This window comes from Zonotrichia leucophrys, chromosome 3 (assembly GCF_028769735.1).
Source record: "Zonotrichia leucophrys gambelii isolate GWCS_2022_RI chromosome 3, RI_Zleu_2.0, whole genome shotgun sequence".
Classification (NCBI taxonomy): Eukaryota; Metazoa; Chordata; class Aves; order Passeriformes; family Passerellidae; genus Zonotrichia; species Zonotrichia leucophrys.
This window is the reverse complement of record NC_088172.1, coordinates 106,560,206-106,578,457: the sequence shown is the minus strand read 5'-3', so window position 1 is coordinate 106,578,457 and position 18,252 is coordinate 106,560,206. Positions and strand designations below refer to the sequence as shown.

The window sequence follows — 18,252 nt, the reverse complement described above, 5'->3', positions numbered from 1 at the left end:
GATTACTGTTTAGCCAGCTGAGCTGCAAATATATGGCTGTTTCACCAGTCATATCCCAGGGTGTAACTCAGCATCACCAGCGGCAATGGTTCTTTGAGCTCCATCATTTGAAGCAGCTCCCAAATCCCTCCCTCACAGCTCACTTGCAGGGCTGCACTATAAACCAAGCCAGTGAAATATTTCATGTCCATGTCCAATCTCACAATGTAGTATTTATTTATTACATGTTTAAATCTAAACCACTTACTGACACAGGTCACCTGTACTAGGAAGTTTCTAGGCCACAAGTGTGATGTTAGCAGAAGGTATCAGAGGACTGAAATGACATAAATTAGAATTGAGAGATGGAGTTATACTCCTAATTATTTTTTCCTTGTTCCCTTCTTCTTGATTTATTTTATTGCTTCCATTTTGGTGTAAAGATTTCAAAACCAGAAAATGAAGAAAAAAAAGAAAGCTGTCAACCTCCCCATCTCCCCCAGAACACTCCACATGAAGCAAGTGCCAAGCTAAGCAAATGCAGCATAACTGACACTCTGCTAAAAAAGTGTCCGAGTTTGAGCTCCTAGCAGGAATATTTACAGATACTGGGTAATACCTCTAGGTCCCAAAGATAACTCTAGCTTCTAGTCCTGTGAGCACCATGCACCTTTATTAATATTGTCCCAAAGGACTGTGGGTCAAATTATTTACATGTACACTGCACTAAAGAATATTCTCCCATATATATAAATAATTACAACTCATAAAAGAGTCCTTTACCTGGTTTATTTTAGGTGACATAGAAACACTGGGAGTGCTTGTTAAAAAAAAAAAAAAAAGAAAGTAGTGTAATTTTTTTTCCTTCTTCCCTTTTTCCTCTCAACTTTTCTCTGCTGGGTTAGGTTCTCATTTCATTTGTTCTACTCTAAACCATAGATGTCTCAACAAATTACTAAGTACTTGATTAAGTGTGATTTCAGAGTGCTTCATCTTTTCTGCATCAGATGCCCGTGGTCATTCTTAGAGAGCAGCACAGCACACTTTTATGCCAGCTCACTGCCAGAGCTGAGCAAAGCACACTGTGATGGAATGTGTTAAGAGCTCCTACAAAGTGAGCTGCACCTGGTTACAGTGCAAATCCTCACAAACATCATCACAGCAAGGTCCCCACAGCAACAATACTGCAAATTACAGGGACCCTGAGTCTACCATGGAAGCCTCACAAAATCCACCAACGTTGGTAACCTCACTGTCAGGACTTTTTCTCCTCCCTGCCTGTACATATTGCTGCTTTTCTGGTTTTTCTCCCACCTTTGCTATCTCTTAACTCCTCTCAGTAATTAGAGTAACAGAATCCATCAAATGGGATCCAGACAAAAAGATGCACTGAGGCTGGGCCCTCACACTCTTACACTGGTAACATAAAAAGAGATGAACACAAGAAGTTGGAATTAGCTTTCATAAATGGAGGCAGTTCTCAGTACAAGAGAACAATCTTGTAAAATCTTCAAGAAACTTTTCACTAGACATGTTGGAGGTGCACCTTTTTAATTGTCTAGGCATTCAAAACTAATTTTCCTTCAAGCAAAGACACTGCTTTTCACTGAGTGATAATGTCAATGCTACTTCAAACATTTCAAATTTCAGCCTTTTTGGGTGTCTTATGACTTAAGTGTAAGAATTCTGAGACAGAAGTGGGTAGATGTTTTTGCCCACATTTTCACATTCAAATTAATTCAAATTAATTTTAAATTCTCCCTTTTTTAAAAGGCAAGTGAACATTAGAGAGTACACTGTCTCATATATCAGCCCCACACACTGTTTTCCAGGGTATATCTGTTCAACTTTTTCTATGCTTCAGCTATGAAAAAACATGATTGAAAGCAGAATTCATCTCATTTTATTTTAGAGGTTTGTAAGTGAAGCATTTACAGGATTGGAGCTAGGATCCCTTTGTAATCCCTGAAGAGGAACAGCAGTAAGGTAAGATACAACCCCAACATTTTATGTGCTTGAGATGAATTCCATTTGGAAAGTTCTGCTTCCCCCTGCATCGACTACTCTGTATACTACAGATTGTTCAAATCCCTGCCTCCTTCAATATGTACTCTTCCCTCACTGCCTACAACCAGCCCATTTCAATTTCAAGGTTTCTGAGGAAGGATTGTCTTCCTTCATATACATGTGCAACAAATAGGTAAACAGGATCACACCAGCATGACTGTGGCCTTTATTTGCTGCCAAAGTATGAAACATCAAAAACAGTGGTAATGCTAACACCCTGAACAGATTAGCAATTAGAATTCATGGAAAAAAACAATTATTTAAATAAGAATAGTACTGAAAGCTTATGGCGAAATAACAAAAAAACCCCAAAAAAAACCCCCAAAAAACCACCCCCAAAAAAACCCCACCACACCACAAAAAACCAGCCATTGCATGCAATATCACTCTATAAGGCCAGATATGGAGAGCAATCAAAATGAAAGCTTTGTCCAGCTTACACAGTCCTTGTTGTGGTTATGGACTCAGATCTGTTCCAGCAGCAATAAATTTTCTTTATGGCTTTTAGCTTTTACAAAGGAGGTGAAAGAGGGACAAATATCATGTTGTATCATGTTGTCTCCACTCCTTAACTAAAAAAAAATTTAAAATGGGGTGGGTGGGACAAAAAAAAAGGGCTTTTAACGGAAGTGAGGACAAGTGGAGTTCATCTGTGGCTAGTAAAGGTTCCGGATCCCAAATTTCTCAAACCTGGGCTACACGGCCTTTCAAGGTGACCCTATCTCTCCTAAGCTACGCTTTGCTTCAGAATGTGCAAAGGAAGAGAGCCATCACTTCTCAGTCATGCCATACATTAAATATTGCAGGCAGAACTGGCTGTTCTTACTAGGATTCTCACAAAGTATGTATTCCCCTTGGCCTCAGTCATTACAGGTCAGGGAAACAGCATGAGGAAAAAGGGTGAATTCACCTAAACAAATAAATAAATACATAAGCTTTTCAGCAGAAAGGCTGTCCTTGGTGAACCAGGTACAGGTGGCTTTGTAGTGGAGAGGATTCAGAATTTCTTGAAGCCATCACAAGTAGAAAATAAAGGGTAACAGTGCAGTGCAAGTCAAACTGCTGCACATGTGTAGAGACAAGTGCAGCAATCAAAATTAACCTGAAATTTGTAAAGCATAATTACAACAGCCCCTGAGACCAACAGGAATTAAAACCTCTGAAACACCTTATTCTCTATTCACTAAGTAAAAATGTAATTAACCAAATTATATACATCTCAACCCTTACTGCAGCACCCACATTTTTTTCCATATAAAACTACTGATGCAGTTTAATGATACTTTGATAGTCTCTTTAGCATGCACAATTCTCACCTAAACATGACATTATTTCACCTGTGTTCAGACTGATCTCTCTCCAGTCTACGAGCAATATCTTCAAAATAATAAAATATTCCTCTGCAGGCACCCTCTAATTTAATAAAACCTTCTCAAGTAAAACTCTTCAGTGGGTGACTGATGTAGTTGTATGGATACAGCTTTAATAAAATTACTAAGCAACATGTAAAAGCCAAATGTACACAGAAAGGTTTCCTTTCACAAACAAATAAATGCTGAAAACACAATTTCAAAAAAAACTTGCAAAAGGAAAAAAGGGGGAATAACAAAGTAAGGTAATTACCTATCTCCCTTTGGTTTTCTTTTTTGTACTGTCTTCCCTTTGGGTCGTCTTTCACTTCCTAAACAGGGGCTCCCCCCAGGGCCTGTTACCCGTATTGATTCAAGGCCTTTGGAAGATTTCTTAAAAGTAAATTCCACAGGTTCTCCTTCTTTTAGGCTTCTAAATCCTTCCATGTAAAGCTTGCTCTGTAAATAGGAAAAACACCGTTGGTTACCATTGCCTTAAAAACAGTATTTACATTTATAATCAACAGGACAAATTACCCCGTGTACCATCCTACAACACACGCAAGTTGAGTAACAGCTTCCTCTGCATGAGCTGTAGCAGATATTACAAATTATAGTCCTGGATACACTGAAAACCCCATTCAACACTAAACAAGTAAAAATAACCTATTTTCAGTATCAGCAAAACTGAAATAACATTTTCCTTTTCTGTGATGAATGCTACAGATGAAGCAGAAAAAAAATGCTGTATTCTTAAAGCCCTTAAAAACTCTTAAGTGGTCTCAGGAAGTGAAATGGTCTGGAAAGAGAGCAAGTGCTCACTTCAGAGCAAATTAATTTATGAACAAAGTTTTAATAATTTGCATTCTTTATATCTGAGACATGGGTCTGCTGCTCTGAAAATGAATCAAAGACACAGCAAGCATGAGAGGCACGAGGAAGGCACTCTGAACAAAGTCTGCTGACATGGGCAATTCAAATATCCCAAGTGAGCTGTTGAATTTCTGTTGACTATACCAAAAAACCTTACCTACCTAGCATGATTTATGTACGGGTTTATATTTTCATTCACAGAAAAGGAAATTTTTATCATCAGGGCAAGTGAAATAAATACTGATAAATATTTTAATAATACACTGCAGCAGAAAAATCTTGGACAAGCTGAAATCAACAGGAGCTTACCACTGATTCTGATACAATGAAAATTTTCATCATGATTCCAAACAAATTATGTACAATAGTAAGTAAGCATTCCAGGACAAATCTGATTAATCAAACTCTTAAATAAAATGATAATTGAGTTAAATGACAAGGAGGCTTTTAGGGGTGGTGGAGATACAGTGGTTGCAGTACACTTTTATTGTAGAAATTACACGGTACATGAATGAAAGTAGTTGGACTCACAGAGAATACTACAAAATACCTCAATTTACACACATTTGGGGGCCTTTCAGGAGAGTTATAACACATATTTTCTTCCTTTGCTCATGAATTCCTCAAAGGAAAGAGAAAAAAATGTATCCTGACTGATTCTTAAACCACTCTCTGACATTCACTCGGCTGAACCACGGAGTCCAGAAGGAAATCTCCACTGCAGGTGCCACCCCAAGTCAGCCACATGTCAAAAAAAGCCAAGTGACACAAAACCTGCATCTGTTACTTGCCAAGTGCAACTAGGAACATGTAGAAATCAGCTGGCAATCCTGACCTGGGCTCCCTGTGCCCACTGATGGAGCTCTGCAGCACCAGACACTGTTCTAGCAGAGCACAGGAACTGACACCGGTCACTGTTTCCACACAGAGAGGGAGCTGGCTTCTCCACAAGGATGCACAGAGAACAGGACCAAGAGCAAGAGGAGTTCCCCTTGAGCTGCTACAGACCAAACTGGTTTCAGACATAAGGAGAAATTGCTCACTATAAAAAGAATTAAACAGAGAAGCCCAAAGTAATAGCTCCCTTTGCTGGAAATATTCAAGACTTGTCTTACCAGGGCACTGAATAACCCAATCCAAGGCCCTGCTTTCAGCAAGATGCTCAACCAGATGTTCAAGTCAAGAGGAGCCTTCCAACCCAGGCTTTCTTTCAGTTCTGATTTATTAACCCAGTGATGGTGAGCCTGGAGAACAGGATTACAGTTCCTGGTTCTGCAGCAGAGCAACCTTGGGACACCTGTGTCACTGAACTCTTCCCTGTTTTTCTGAAGAGGGGTGCCACTGAAAAGTCTATTTCTCATAGCACTAATAGATTAAATTATAAATTATAAAATAATTTGGAATATTTATTTTAATGAAATCACGTAAAAGCACATATGCCTCAGCTTCCTGTAACCCCAAGTTCTCAGTGCATCAGCACAAGGCACTACTGCTGCTGGTCTGACTGAGTGGCTCAGGTGCTTATAATTTGTCCAGCAGACAAAAGTAACCAAGAACACAGCTTCACTCATTAGGAAAAAGGATGGTTTTGTTTATCCAGTTGTGCAGCTCTAGTAGGCTTGGCTCTCAAACACAAATGTAACAGTGTGAAATATGAGACAAATCGCTGATTTTATAGGCTGGAGGTTGAACACTATTTAAATGTGGGAGAAATAACATGGAAAGGCTGTGGAACACATGAAAGAAGAAATATATAATATCTGTTCCCTGAATCATTACCTTGGCTTTTTTGAAATGTTAAAATTTAAGGCATGAAAAAATAAATAGGCAAATGTTCTTACTAATGCAACTAGAGGACAATAATTGTACACAAACCAATGAAACAAACCACCCAGGAGGGCAGCATTATTTCAAGCAAGCTCTCCACTTTGAAATGCCTGTGTAGCAATAAGGGGATCCTTGCTACAGTGAAGAACATCCAAGTTCAGGATGTGCCAAAAGAAGACACCACCACCCCTCAACTGAAACAACAGACACTGTCTGTGGTGTGAGTCCATCTCTAGGTCTGTCCACAACTCTTCAGCCTTCAGTGGCCACCAGGGACATCTTGGTGAAAGGAAAGAACTGAACAATGTGTATTCTGTCCTAAAATAAACACACAGCTGAATGTTCCAAAACCAGACAATCAGTACAACACAGATGGGTGCTGATCACAAGGGAACCTCAGAGGAATAAGCCCTTATTTTCCTGCAATACTCAACACAGCATGGATGCTTCTCTACTTGCTTAATTACAACTTAATGAAGACACAGTCCAGTCTCAGTAAGAGTTATGCATTTTCTTCCTGAGTTCCACCATTATTAAAAAATGCAAAAAGGTTAACATCTGATACATGTAACGTTGTCTTCTTTTTTACCTCAAAAAAATACTTGCTACAAATGCAACTTAAAGCAGGGCATTATTAGTATTCTAGAATGTTTTATTTTTCTCATTTCACTGTTAACAACAGACCTTGATTTCTAAACAAAGCACTCTATTTACAAGAGATTTTTAAACATTTAAAAGCCTAAGTAAAGCAACAATCATGCTTTCATGAATCACATGTTATGCAGGTGTATGTTTTTTGCATGTGTTTTTTTCGAGCACTTTTAACAACAAAAAATGTTGAAAAAGCCCCACTTCAAATGACTTGCACAGTTCTCTTCTTGAATAGATCTCAACAGCTTTTCAATGTCAGAGATGGATTCGGTGCTGTCTGACTTACTGTGCAAATGTATAGCTCATGGTGAGATTCTCTGAGGGTGCAGTAACAAACAATTCAAAGCCATTGTGAAAAAATGGCATTTGGAAACCAGCAAAACCAATCTAAAACCTGAATCTCTCTTAACTTGTTTAAAGAGTTGGACAAAAATGTCTGTTAAGTTGATCATTTAATGTTGAGAGACCTAGCTCAGTATTTTCCTCACATTACTTAAACAAATAAAACTGACACAATTAAAAGCAGCCAGAGTTTCAAGTCAGTGAACCATTTCTAGAGCCCTGAATGGGATGTATGGGCACACCGCCAACAAACAAGAGAAAAACTTAAAAGCAACATGCTTTTCCTCCTTTCTCTCTTTCAGCTGTCAGAGACTTTACTGTTATTTTTACCAGCAGTCAATACAGTGGTTTCAGACTGGAGCTTTTTTTTTCTCTTTTTAAATTTGACAGGACCATTTCTGGTGATTTGTTGGGGGTTTTTTGGGTTTTTTTTTTGTTGTTTTTTTTTTTTGTTTTTAATAGATACCCTAATGTAAAATCTCACAGCTCTCTGTTACAAGCAATGGCTTGGTCCAAAATGTTGGCAATCTTGTAGTAGTACTGGTAATAGTATCTGTAGTAGTACTGGTAACAATAAATATAAATAGAAAACCCCATGATCACAAGTTCATGGAAGCATTTCCTACTACAAAACAAAAATTAAAACTTAACAAGTATAAACTGTATTAGTAAAATGGTCCCCAAAGAAATGCACCAATTCCTGGGCAGTGTCAGGCAGTGCTTACAGCTTTCAGCAGGCTCTACAAAAGAAAGGAAGTTTGGAATTAAGGGTCATTACAGGGGCCCTGATTGCCTCAGATATGTGTGCATTACTTTTAATAAGTGTGGGGAGTAAGTGCCTCATCACAACTTTGCCATTTCTAGTCATAGCTGTGAACAACAGCTTTTGCAGACATTAAATCCTTTAGAGGGACGAGGGGGAAAAGTTATTTGGTGGCATTCTGCTTACCTCGTTTATTTTCTGTATCTCTCATTTCTGAGCCTTTTTATCTAGTGATTGATTGATTGCTTAGTACAATGACCAGACGCCACCAGTATGCTGAGTTTCCCAAAGTAAGAAAACTGTTTTTCCTCTAAAATTATCTACAATTAAATCCAGACATGAACGAAAGCATATTCTAAAGCACAGCTACAATAAAGACTGTAAGAAAATCTCTCCAAAACAACCTCGTACAGTTCCATCAAGAGCCATCAGCCTTTGAGTAAAGCAAGGGCACACAGTGAGAGGACCCAGAAATAAAACAATTTACACTGAATGCACACTTGTGCCCTTCCTTGCATTAGACCAAAACCCATGCAGAATAGTATCAGGTCCATGACACAAGTCCTGCTACAAGGACATTTGCTGTTGACCAAAAGTTCATTCTAGGAGGTTTGTGAAAACCATGCATTTTTGCAGGCAGAATGCTAAAGCCAATAAGAAAAATCACTAACTGAACAGCCCCTCCAAGGGCAATGTGCAGCTCTGCTGCACTAACACAGGATTTGAAGACTGGGAACTTGCAAAACACCTCAACACTGCTCCTGCTGACCCTCGAGGGCTTGTTCCTGCTCCTAGGGGCTTATCTTGCACCAAATCTGGCACTTCTTTTGGTCCTCCCCATAAGCCAATTTAACTCGCTAATCTGACAGGAAACAAACTCAGTTTAAAAAGAAGGGGGGAGGATAAGAGGAAGAGGAAACAGAGATAGATTTTTGTTTTTCCAGTGAGCTAAATCTATTCACAGAGAAGTTCAACGAGCTCTGGGGCATACACAGTGGAAACAGCAACTTTTTGAGATGAGAATGTACTCCTAAATATTTTATGTAAAAAAGCAAACTCTACAGCATCACACGGGTTTTTTTAAAAGATTAACATAACACAAAGTAACTTTCAAAAAGCTACAAAACACTATTTCTCAAAGATTTGCACTTTAGCTCTAAGACAAGGAAGAGCCATGTACATGTATAAAACATTTATGAGAAAGGGTGAGCTACTGCAAGTAACTTTACAGTAGGGAAAGAGCTGGTATGTAGGCAGTAACCACATGCAGCTGGTACACTGCAATTTCACACCTTTATTTACTTGGAATTTGTTTCTGTCTTGAATTTCCACCATGACCGTAGTCATGTTCATAACCTTGTTTCCATTCATCATCCTGTCGCTGTCCCCACACTGTTATTTTTCTTACTGAGAAGTGTGCAAAGGTATTTATTTAACTTTTGAACAAAAGGCTCTGTCTAATTCAAAACCACCCTCCCTATACAACAGAAGGATTTCTTCTTTCCCAATTTATATATCTAAGAAACTTCTACTACTGCTTTAACTTTTAAGAAGTTTAAATGAATTCTAACTCCACTCAATACTTACAGTTCTTGTTTCATCACAACTTCCAATAACTGATTTCTTTTGATAATCTATTCCTTTTCTGCATTACCTTTTCTCAACCCAATATCCCTCCCAAGAAAAGGGTCTCTGCTAGAATGATTATGTAATTTGCCGCAATTCTCCTTTTCCTTTACTTGTGATTCTAGTTGAACCTTTTCTCTATTTAAGTCTCCAGTACTTCAGCTCACCTATATTTACTAAACAGTTCTCTTAAATTTAATGCATATATCTTCAAAAAATTACAACTTTCTGTCATCTCATTTATCTCATTTAATTTACACCAAATAAACACAGTTCATATTATACCTTTATTTTTTAAACAAGCATGTGTTGTGTAGGGTCAGCAATTCCTTTCAAGCCCAAAATAACACAACTTCTACTCTGAATTACTCTTTTGGTAAGAAAGCTATTGATGGTTGTGTACAGAAAAAACACATTTTTGTATCATAGTATTAGACATGTTGTCTGTATATAAATCTAAACTAGAGATCTACAACAAATCTCTCATCATTCCTTCACAAAGTGATTTTTGCCAAATAGATTCTACTGTGTCCATGCTACTCTTTGTTTCCAAGGTGCCAACTTCATTGACAACACCACATCAATCTTCTGCATAATTTTAAGTATTTGTGTTCGGGCCATGAATTCAATTTGGCCTGTTCTCTCTGTCTCAGTATCTGGTTACTTATGCAGCAGTGTCTGCCCTGACTTTGTATACTAATAAAAAGAGCCTGGATATCAAACGTATCTTTTGCTTTTCCTCCTCAACCTAACCCTCTTTTCCTGCTATAGTAAGTGTATTTTTTGTTAGTGTAGCACCTACACAACTACTGCTCTCTTAGTAATTTTCACCCTTTTCTTCTTTTCATGGACCATGCATGTTACTGCATATGCAATTCTCATTTACCCAATTTTCATTGTTCTGTACTTTAATACCAGGCATGAAAATCAAACCAGTCTCTTCTCTCATTTCTTAGTTTCAGTAGTTTCTCATCAGTCACAGTAGGCACAAGAGAGAATTGACTCACTTCAGTCAGTTTCAAAAGGGAAGTTCCTCTTTTCCCACCAAAGCCTCACGTTGGCTCAGGAAGAAAACCGTTTAGGTTTCATTGTCAGTGCCAGGTTTCCGCCTTGTTTCTGCTCCCTGAATCAGTTGTATGCAGTCAAAAACCCACCAGCACCCCTCAAAAGAAGCCTTGTGAATGTGCAGCCATGGCAGGTAAGGCTGTCCTGTGCAGCACCTTGCCAACACGTACATCGCTTCAGAGATCTCCTGAAACCACACTATTCATCTCAGATAGTTTAATCTCACACTGTTAATCCCAGACCCTCAGAAGTTCCCCCACTGAGAAGCATCTTCTCCTCTTGATGGTCTCCCAATGGTCAAACACCTCCAAGCTCCCTCCCCACAGCTGCCCTGCTTTTGGGAGCCCCACAGACACCCCAGGATGGGGGCCCTTTCCTTCCTTCACTCACCACTGAGCCATTCCACCCTCAGGCAAGTGCAGCCACCCCCTGCAACTGAAACCACCTCTTTCTCTGTCCCAAATGCTCATCTGCTGTAATGCAGTTTTGCAGAAACCTGAAGGCTCTTTTCTACAAAGATTAGGAACAAACAAACATGACCTCTTATGTAATCAATAAACAGGGCAATTATCCTCTTTCTATTTTCATTAGGATGAGGCTCTTTCTTCCCCACCCCCCAATTTTTATTCTTCCAGGATATGAGGCCCTGATGTCCAGCTGACCAGACTCTCCAAGGCATCCTGCTATTCAATCCATTTTAGTGATGCTTCCAAGTGGAAAACTTCCCAAGAGGGAAGAACACCATCATCAGACTCTTTGGTGTACCTCTTCCCCTGACAATGTGCAATAAACTGAAAAATTAATGAGCTGCATACTTTTGTAGTGTCCACCTAGGCACAATATTTTTCAAACTTCCTCTCTGTTAAAAAACACAAACTTCCAAGGCAGAGGTCAAAACAAGCTACTCCTGTAGTTCATCTATTTCATGAAGAAAGGAGCTATCATACAGAAACCTAGAGCTTTTCTCTTTCTCTTCTGGGAGGAAGAAAAAAAAAAAGGAAATAAGAAAAAACAGAGTGGGCCACCAGAAAATCCATAAATTCCACTCCTCTAATTTCTTCCAGAATGGATACAAATGCAGCAAAACCTGCAAGATGGATTTGGGCAAGATGTCTCCTGTCAGGTATCTCTCTTGCAAGTTTTATAGTCAGGACAGCACACAGCATGGCTATGTTTGACTCATTTTAAAAACCACACTGAACATACTGAAACACAGTTCTCTTCTACCAGATCTAAAAGTCAGCCAACTTCAGTGCACATCATTCCACAGAGGTGGAAATCAAAAGCACAGGAAGGCACAGTGCACAAGTCAGAGCATTTTTCAAGTACTGAAAACGTACTCTGATAGAAAGCAGAGAGTGAATGGTAGAGTTATGTCACCTAAACCACAGTTTCCTGCAGATGTACTACACCTTTCTGGAGTCATGAACCATGTTTCCAGAAACAACTGCAGCACCTCTATTTTCCATGCCTGCCCTACAATGTCTGTGACCTTAATTTCTGTGCTCCTCCATACACACCCATGCACAAGAATGACAACCCCCGTGTCAAGAGATGTTCAAGCTATATAAAGGTTTCTTATTCACCTCCCTCACCACCTCCCACCATCCCAAGACACTGCATATAATTAAAAATAGATTAGGCTCAGACTGTGATCTGCTAATTCAGATACAGCAGGATGTCTCTCTGCATATGCACCTTTCCCTTGCTTTGCATAAAAGTGGCCTGAGAGTGATGTTTTCTTACTATAGACCCTTAACATCCATCTCTGAGGAAGCTGTTCTTAACTTTTAAATTGTATACCAGCTGCAGAATGGTACCAGGAAAATTCTGAGAAAGCAGTTCATCCACCTTTTTGTAACCCCTCACATGAAAAAATTAAGTGGTTCACACTTCACTAGTAAACAGAAGAATGGCTAACACTGTGGGCAGCTACAGAAGCCACAGGCTGGCACTAAAACCCCTGCACTTCAAACAAATGAATCAGCAAATCAGCATCCATATGGAGTTCTGAACCTCCTGTTCTCATGGCAAAACCTCCATCTCCCCCTATTCTCATGGCAAAACATATCCCAGTTATCCTGACCTGCCTCCTTCTTCCTGCAATGCTGTGTAACAGGCAGCCACCAACAATTCTGCAGCCCAAAAGGGAAACAGAAGATTAAGGCAAGGGTAGAAAGGTTATGTTTGTAGATACGGGACAAAAGAATCTTACTTGTGAGCAGTAAATTGAGGTAGGGCTCTGGGGTGCTAAGGAGGGAGGCAAGAGAGTGGATGGTTGTTGGATCCTGATGGAATGCAGCAACTGGAGTTTCTCAACAGGCCGGGGACAGGGTGGTGGAAGGGCTGGGTAATGCCAGAAAAACAGGGCTGGTACCTTACAGGGAATGGGCTAGGGCAGGGGCCTGGCTGAGGACTGAAGCCAAAACCAAGCTGTGAAAAAGAAGTGGTGGATAGTTACAGCAAGTGAAACTAAGTGAAAAAGAAGTGGTGGACAGTTACAGCATCTCCAGGTTCTCACAGCCCCAGGGAAGCCAACTGCACCCTCTTCCCACTCAAGTACTGAGCAGAATGAAGGTTTACAGGCCAGTCCTGACTTGGGTCATGCTGGCACTCCAACCCTGCCCCTACCTCCTTCTTTCTCTTCCTCCCCAGCCACCTCTGGGCTGGAGTCTGGAAAAGTGTCCTCACATCACTTCCACCCTCTCCAGGCGCTGCGAACAGGAGCCCAGCACAGCACTGTGACTGCCACTTCACCTCAGAAACCCGAGATCATGCTGCAGAGAATGTTTTCTGAAAACTGCCATCAGCTGCTTTAGTGCAAAGCTCCTCCATGCTTCAATGACCTCTTCTAATTCTTCAGAGAAAAACGCCGTCTGCTTGAGAGCTCCTCTGAGCCAGGAGTGAGGGAGTAAATGAACATGCTTGGTATTTCACCCAACTGAGAGCAACCATGCCCTAAGCAATTCCAAGATAAAAATCCATTTTCTTGTAAACAGACACCTCTCTTGAACTATTCACCAGCTTTTGGGCAAACATAGTTTTCACTTTTATGGTACAGGTGTCCTTGCTTCCCACCAAGGACCCACGTTGCACTGTGCAAGGTCCTACACAAATGACAAAAGAAGCCATCCACAGGCAATGCATCAATGCTGCTAAACCATTTGGAGGTCAGAACCTGTATTTGCCATGTATTTTTTAATTCCATTTACTTAAAATGTCAATATACAAGCAAAACACAAAAATAAAATACTGGTTAGAATATTTGTTTACTACAGTCAAAGTCACCATGCACACAAGAATAAAACAAGATTATCTGACAAAATTGGTGGGGTTCAAATGTTGCCTATAAAACAAGCAATAAATAGGCTGAAATTTTCATTGGGGATGATTACTTCTTTTCACAACATTATCTGTACTGTAAATGAAAACTCTTTCCCCCTTACAATAAAAAAAAATTAACAGCAACATTTATACTTTATTAACAACTCAAGGTTCTTTAATTATGGCTTCCTTAGCTATTCTTATACAGCAGTTATACACATTTACTCAACTTTTAATTTTTTTTTTGTTAGAACGAGATAATCTAGCATGACATCAGTTCTACCAACTTATAGGCAGCTATACTTTCATTTGATACCATTTTATCAGAATTACAAGTATCTATTAGGTATTCAGATATTTGAACAAAAGAACCCATTTGGTTTGGATGAAGAATGAGCACAAGGCTATTTTACATTTCAAATATTAATCACACTATTTTTGAGGGAAGGGAGTGGCAGATGATCTAAATACATGATAATCAAGGTACCAGATAGCAGTGAACCAGATAGCAGTGAACCAGTGAATAAAAGTCTCATTGGACATAACAGGAAATGAGTGGCTGACTTCAAATTAAACTTTAGAAATACACAGGGCAGGAGAAGATAGCATTGAGGATTCAAAAAGTAACTTGAAAACAGCAGCACCTTTAAGTTAGTATTTGGGTGAATACCTAATTTCTAACTTTACTGTGAACTAGTTCCCTAAACAGCTGCATTTTTAAAACTGACAGAAATTGTTGGTTTTGAGCCATTTCTGTTATCAAATCTATATTCTGTTACAAAAGACATAACTTTTGTTTCAATTAAACACCTCTGAATTTACAGTGATAAAAGTGAGAAAACAGCATTTGAGGCAAAATCCTTCTCAAGTAAATGGAAGGCAGATTTAAGTGATTTTTATGGAAGACAGCTAAGGATTTTAACTATAAATTATAAACTGTTTGATGTTAGCATAGGTATTGGAGAGGTACTAAGAAATGCCTGAAAAACTCTACTTTTAAAATACTGTTTTATTACTATGGTTATGATTATGTTTATTTAGGTAGGAAGTAATTGTAAAAGTGTAATATTATGCATGCAACTGCATCAATCAAATGACAATAATGTTGGCTTCAGCTCAGACTGCAGAGAATACAACACTACTTAAATATTATTTGAGACTCCATTATTGAATCTGTCATTTATGTCCCAATTTTACAATGCTCTGGCAAAGAATGCAAATGTTTTCTGAGGCCTCCTGAAAGAGAGTCAGACCAGCTGCAGCAGGAGGACACAAAGGGGTTCCTTAAGGACAAGTCCTTCCGCTGGCAGTGTGCTGACACAGCTCCCATCCACACGGGTGGAGGAGAGCAGAGCCAGCAGTGTCACCCTGCTGATTCTGAACGTGTTTGCCTTGTGGGCTGATTGCACCTCACACATGCCAGACACATCTCACATGAAACCCAGGCAATGGGGTGTTCTGGTGCAGCTGCAAGGCAAACAATCCACAGGAGAAATCCTTCCAAACACACATTTATGGTTTATGTGCCTCTCCTAGACACATCCTTCCAGTATCTGCCCTTCTTTCAGTCCTACAAGCCTGATGTTTCACAGGGCACTGGTGGCACACTCCGGTTTCCCTGCCTGTCAGGGGCACACATCCTCCCTGACAAAGGCAGCACAAACAATGATTGAGTACATTCTCTTCCAGATACCCCTTCCAGCCCAAGGGATCACAAGACCAGGCTTCGCAGTATTTTCTTAATTTCCAATAAATTTATTTCTATTGTACCCATCTTTAGTAAGATTCAATCAGTCATAATTATACTCTTATACTCTTCCTCCCAGTTCTGCCTGAAGACTTTTCTTCCTTGTAACATTACACTTCATATTGGAGAAAAAACCCCATAACTATATAAAATTGCATTTTTTTCACTACAACATATTTATGTTTCCATTCAGTCTTTTTGCCGCATTGGTGTAATGGTCTGTTCTCACAGACAGCCATAACATCAGTGAAATCTTCTACCCCTCCCTTCCCTACCCACACCAACAGCTCAGGACCCCCAAAAACCTGAAATCCATAATAAGCAAAATGCGGCCTGAAATCTCTACCATCTGTATTACTCCTTTACAGGTCCAATAAAAGTGGCCTGTTCCCCATGCTGTTTGCTTTTAATACCAGAAGTAAACAAATCCCAGGCTTCATTTTTATTGGACTGTTTGAAAGGAAAAGCTCCAAAGACTAAAATCAGAGCTATAATCATATAGTAACTATAATACAAGAAACCCAGCTGAGCTGTGGGAAACAAAAACTTCTGAGCATTATTTTTTTCCAGACTCCTTTCAGTGGCATACAAGATTTATTTTCTGGCTGCTATGTAAGATGCAGCCATTTGTAGCTGAAAGCACAACACATTATGGAATGGAAGGGGGCAGGTAATAGGTGATCATAAAAATCAAGTGAGTACAAATTAAAGTGAGAGAAGTAAAAAAGGATAGACTTGTTAGGTGCGTGACTTCAGCTTCAGCATCATCTGTGTGCTCCTCCTTGACTGCACAAACTCAGCACTCCCTTATCACATTCACATACATGTGTGTGAGCATGTGAAAACACACATGTCATTTAAAGGCAACACCATAACCTAGTTCATCAAATTGATTGATCAAACAGTAGCCAAATTAAACACTAGGCCACACAAAGCGTCCATTGCAAAAAATAAAAAAGGTTAGCTAGGGAGTTCTTGCTGGCAGAAAACTTGTCAGTAACTTGAGTTCTGCAGATGTCTCTTGTCCACACTACACTATGGCAGAACAGCTATGTTGCAGTATTTAACCACATAGGCTTTTTTAAATCCAGGCAGTACCTACTCCAGATGCATGTGCCCAGCAGTTCTTGCAGAAATCCATTCCTCTCCATTGGGAGAGGAAGAGAGCAGGATCAGGAAGAAAGCCACAGGAGAAGGAAGACTTCTGACCAAGTGCACAAGCACTCATTAAATAAACTCTAATGATTATCAGTAGATTCACCTGAGCATGGGCCAACACCCATTTGTGCAGTCTTTGACTCAGTTATAGCTGAAAACAGCTGTGAAGGTGCAGGGAAGTAAATCAGGAACAGCCACTTCTGTGTGGGAATGACTCAGGCTTTGGTAAAAGATGGGGGGTGAAACTGTAATGTGAAATAGCTGTGCTCTGTTTCCACCAGGTGTGGACAGCTGGTAAAACACAGTTTTAAATCCAAGTCAGATTTTGCACACTCAGCCAAAAGCCATCTCCACCTTCAGGTGGGGACTCAAAGCTGCTGCAGGTAAGAAGGGGATGTTCAGGATCTAACAGGTGTGGGTTCATCCAGGCTCCATCCAGGCAACAGGAGGGAGGAAACGTAGATTCTGACAGCAATTCCCCCTCCTGATGTGCAAGAGGAGGCCTGAGAGCCATGGGGAGAGCACAGGGATGAGTTAGTGAGGAGACCTGCCTGCCTTGGCCAGATGGAACAGGAACAACAGAGGGTCTCATTTGCTCTCATAGAACACATAAAGGACAAAAGGCATAAACAGATGAACAAATAAAAATTTTTCACTAACCAAAATCAACAAAGGTGTCAATGTGATGCTAAAATCTCCTCTGGAAAAATATTTCAGCAATTTTGCATAACACAAGAAGTAGGTTTAATTAGATAGGCACAATCTAAGAAAATATTCTATGGTAGAGCTCTTGCAAAAAATAATAATGGATTAGTAAATGCTAACATACTGCAATTCTATTCACTATGCTGACAAATTTAACCTGATAAATCTGCTTTTTAGGTGTTTTGAAGGCTAAAAAAAAACATTACTGATGTCTGTATCCACAAAGAAGCAGTGCATTAATTCTAGAAGCTGACAACCACCTTACACACAGGAAGAAGATGACAAAGCTCTGTACCACAGCTTCCATGTCAGAGAACAGAATGATTCTCCAGGAGTGGCCATGAAGAGCTGGCAGGCTGTGCAGCAATGCACCCACAGGCTCTGTGACGCAGCACAGCTGCTCAGGAGACTGACACCATGGGCATGAAGCGCACTTGGAATTTGTTTCCACACCCTGGCAAAAAAGGAACCACAAACAAACCACCCCCTCCTCCAAGAACAGTAAATATCATGGGCTACAGGACTGTGTAGCCTTGGCAAACACTCTACTCATGAGCAAAATGTGCTCATGGACAGAGACAGAGGAGAAAAAAACAAAACTAAACAAACAAAACAACACAAAACTTAGGACAGTGACTGATTTTGAGACCAATCTGACATAATTTATCTCACTTTCCCAACAATTCAATTCAATAGATCTTAAGGACAAACTAGCAAACCAGGTTTATTCTTTATAGCTACATGGCACTTTTGCACATCCCAGACCACTTAGGTCT

General features: G+C 39.9%; 1 protein-coding gene across 4 annotated transcripts in view; it reads right to left on the bottom strand.

Annotated features, from left to right (window-relative positions):
• Positions 1–18,252, bottom strand: part of LIN28B (lin-28 homolog B) — a 100,042-nt gene that overhangs the window by 38,703 nt on the left and 43,087 nt on the right. For all 4 annotated transcript variants that reach the window (XM_064709854.1, XM_064709855.1, XM_064709857.1 and 1 more), the window contains one exon: positions 3,670–3,854. In XM_064709854.1, coding sequence (XP_064565924.1) covers positions 3,670–3,854 — 185 coding nt within the window. The remainder of the gene's footprint in view (positions 1–3,669; positions 3,855–18,252) is intronic.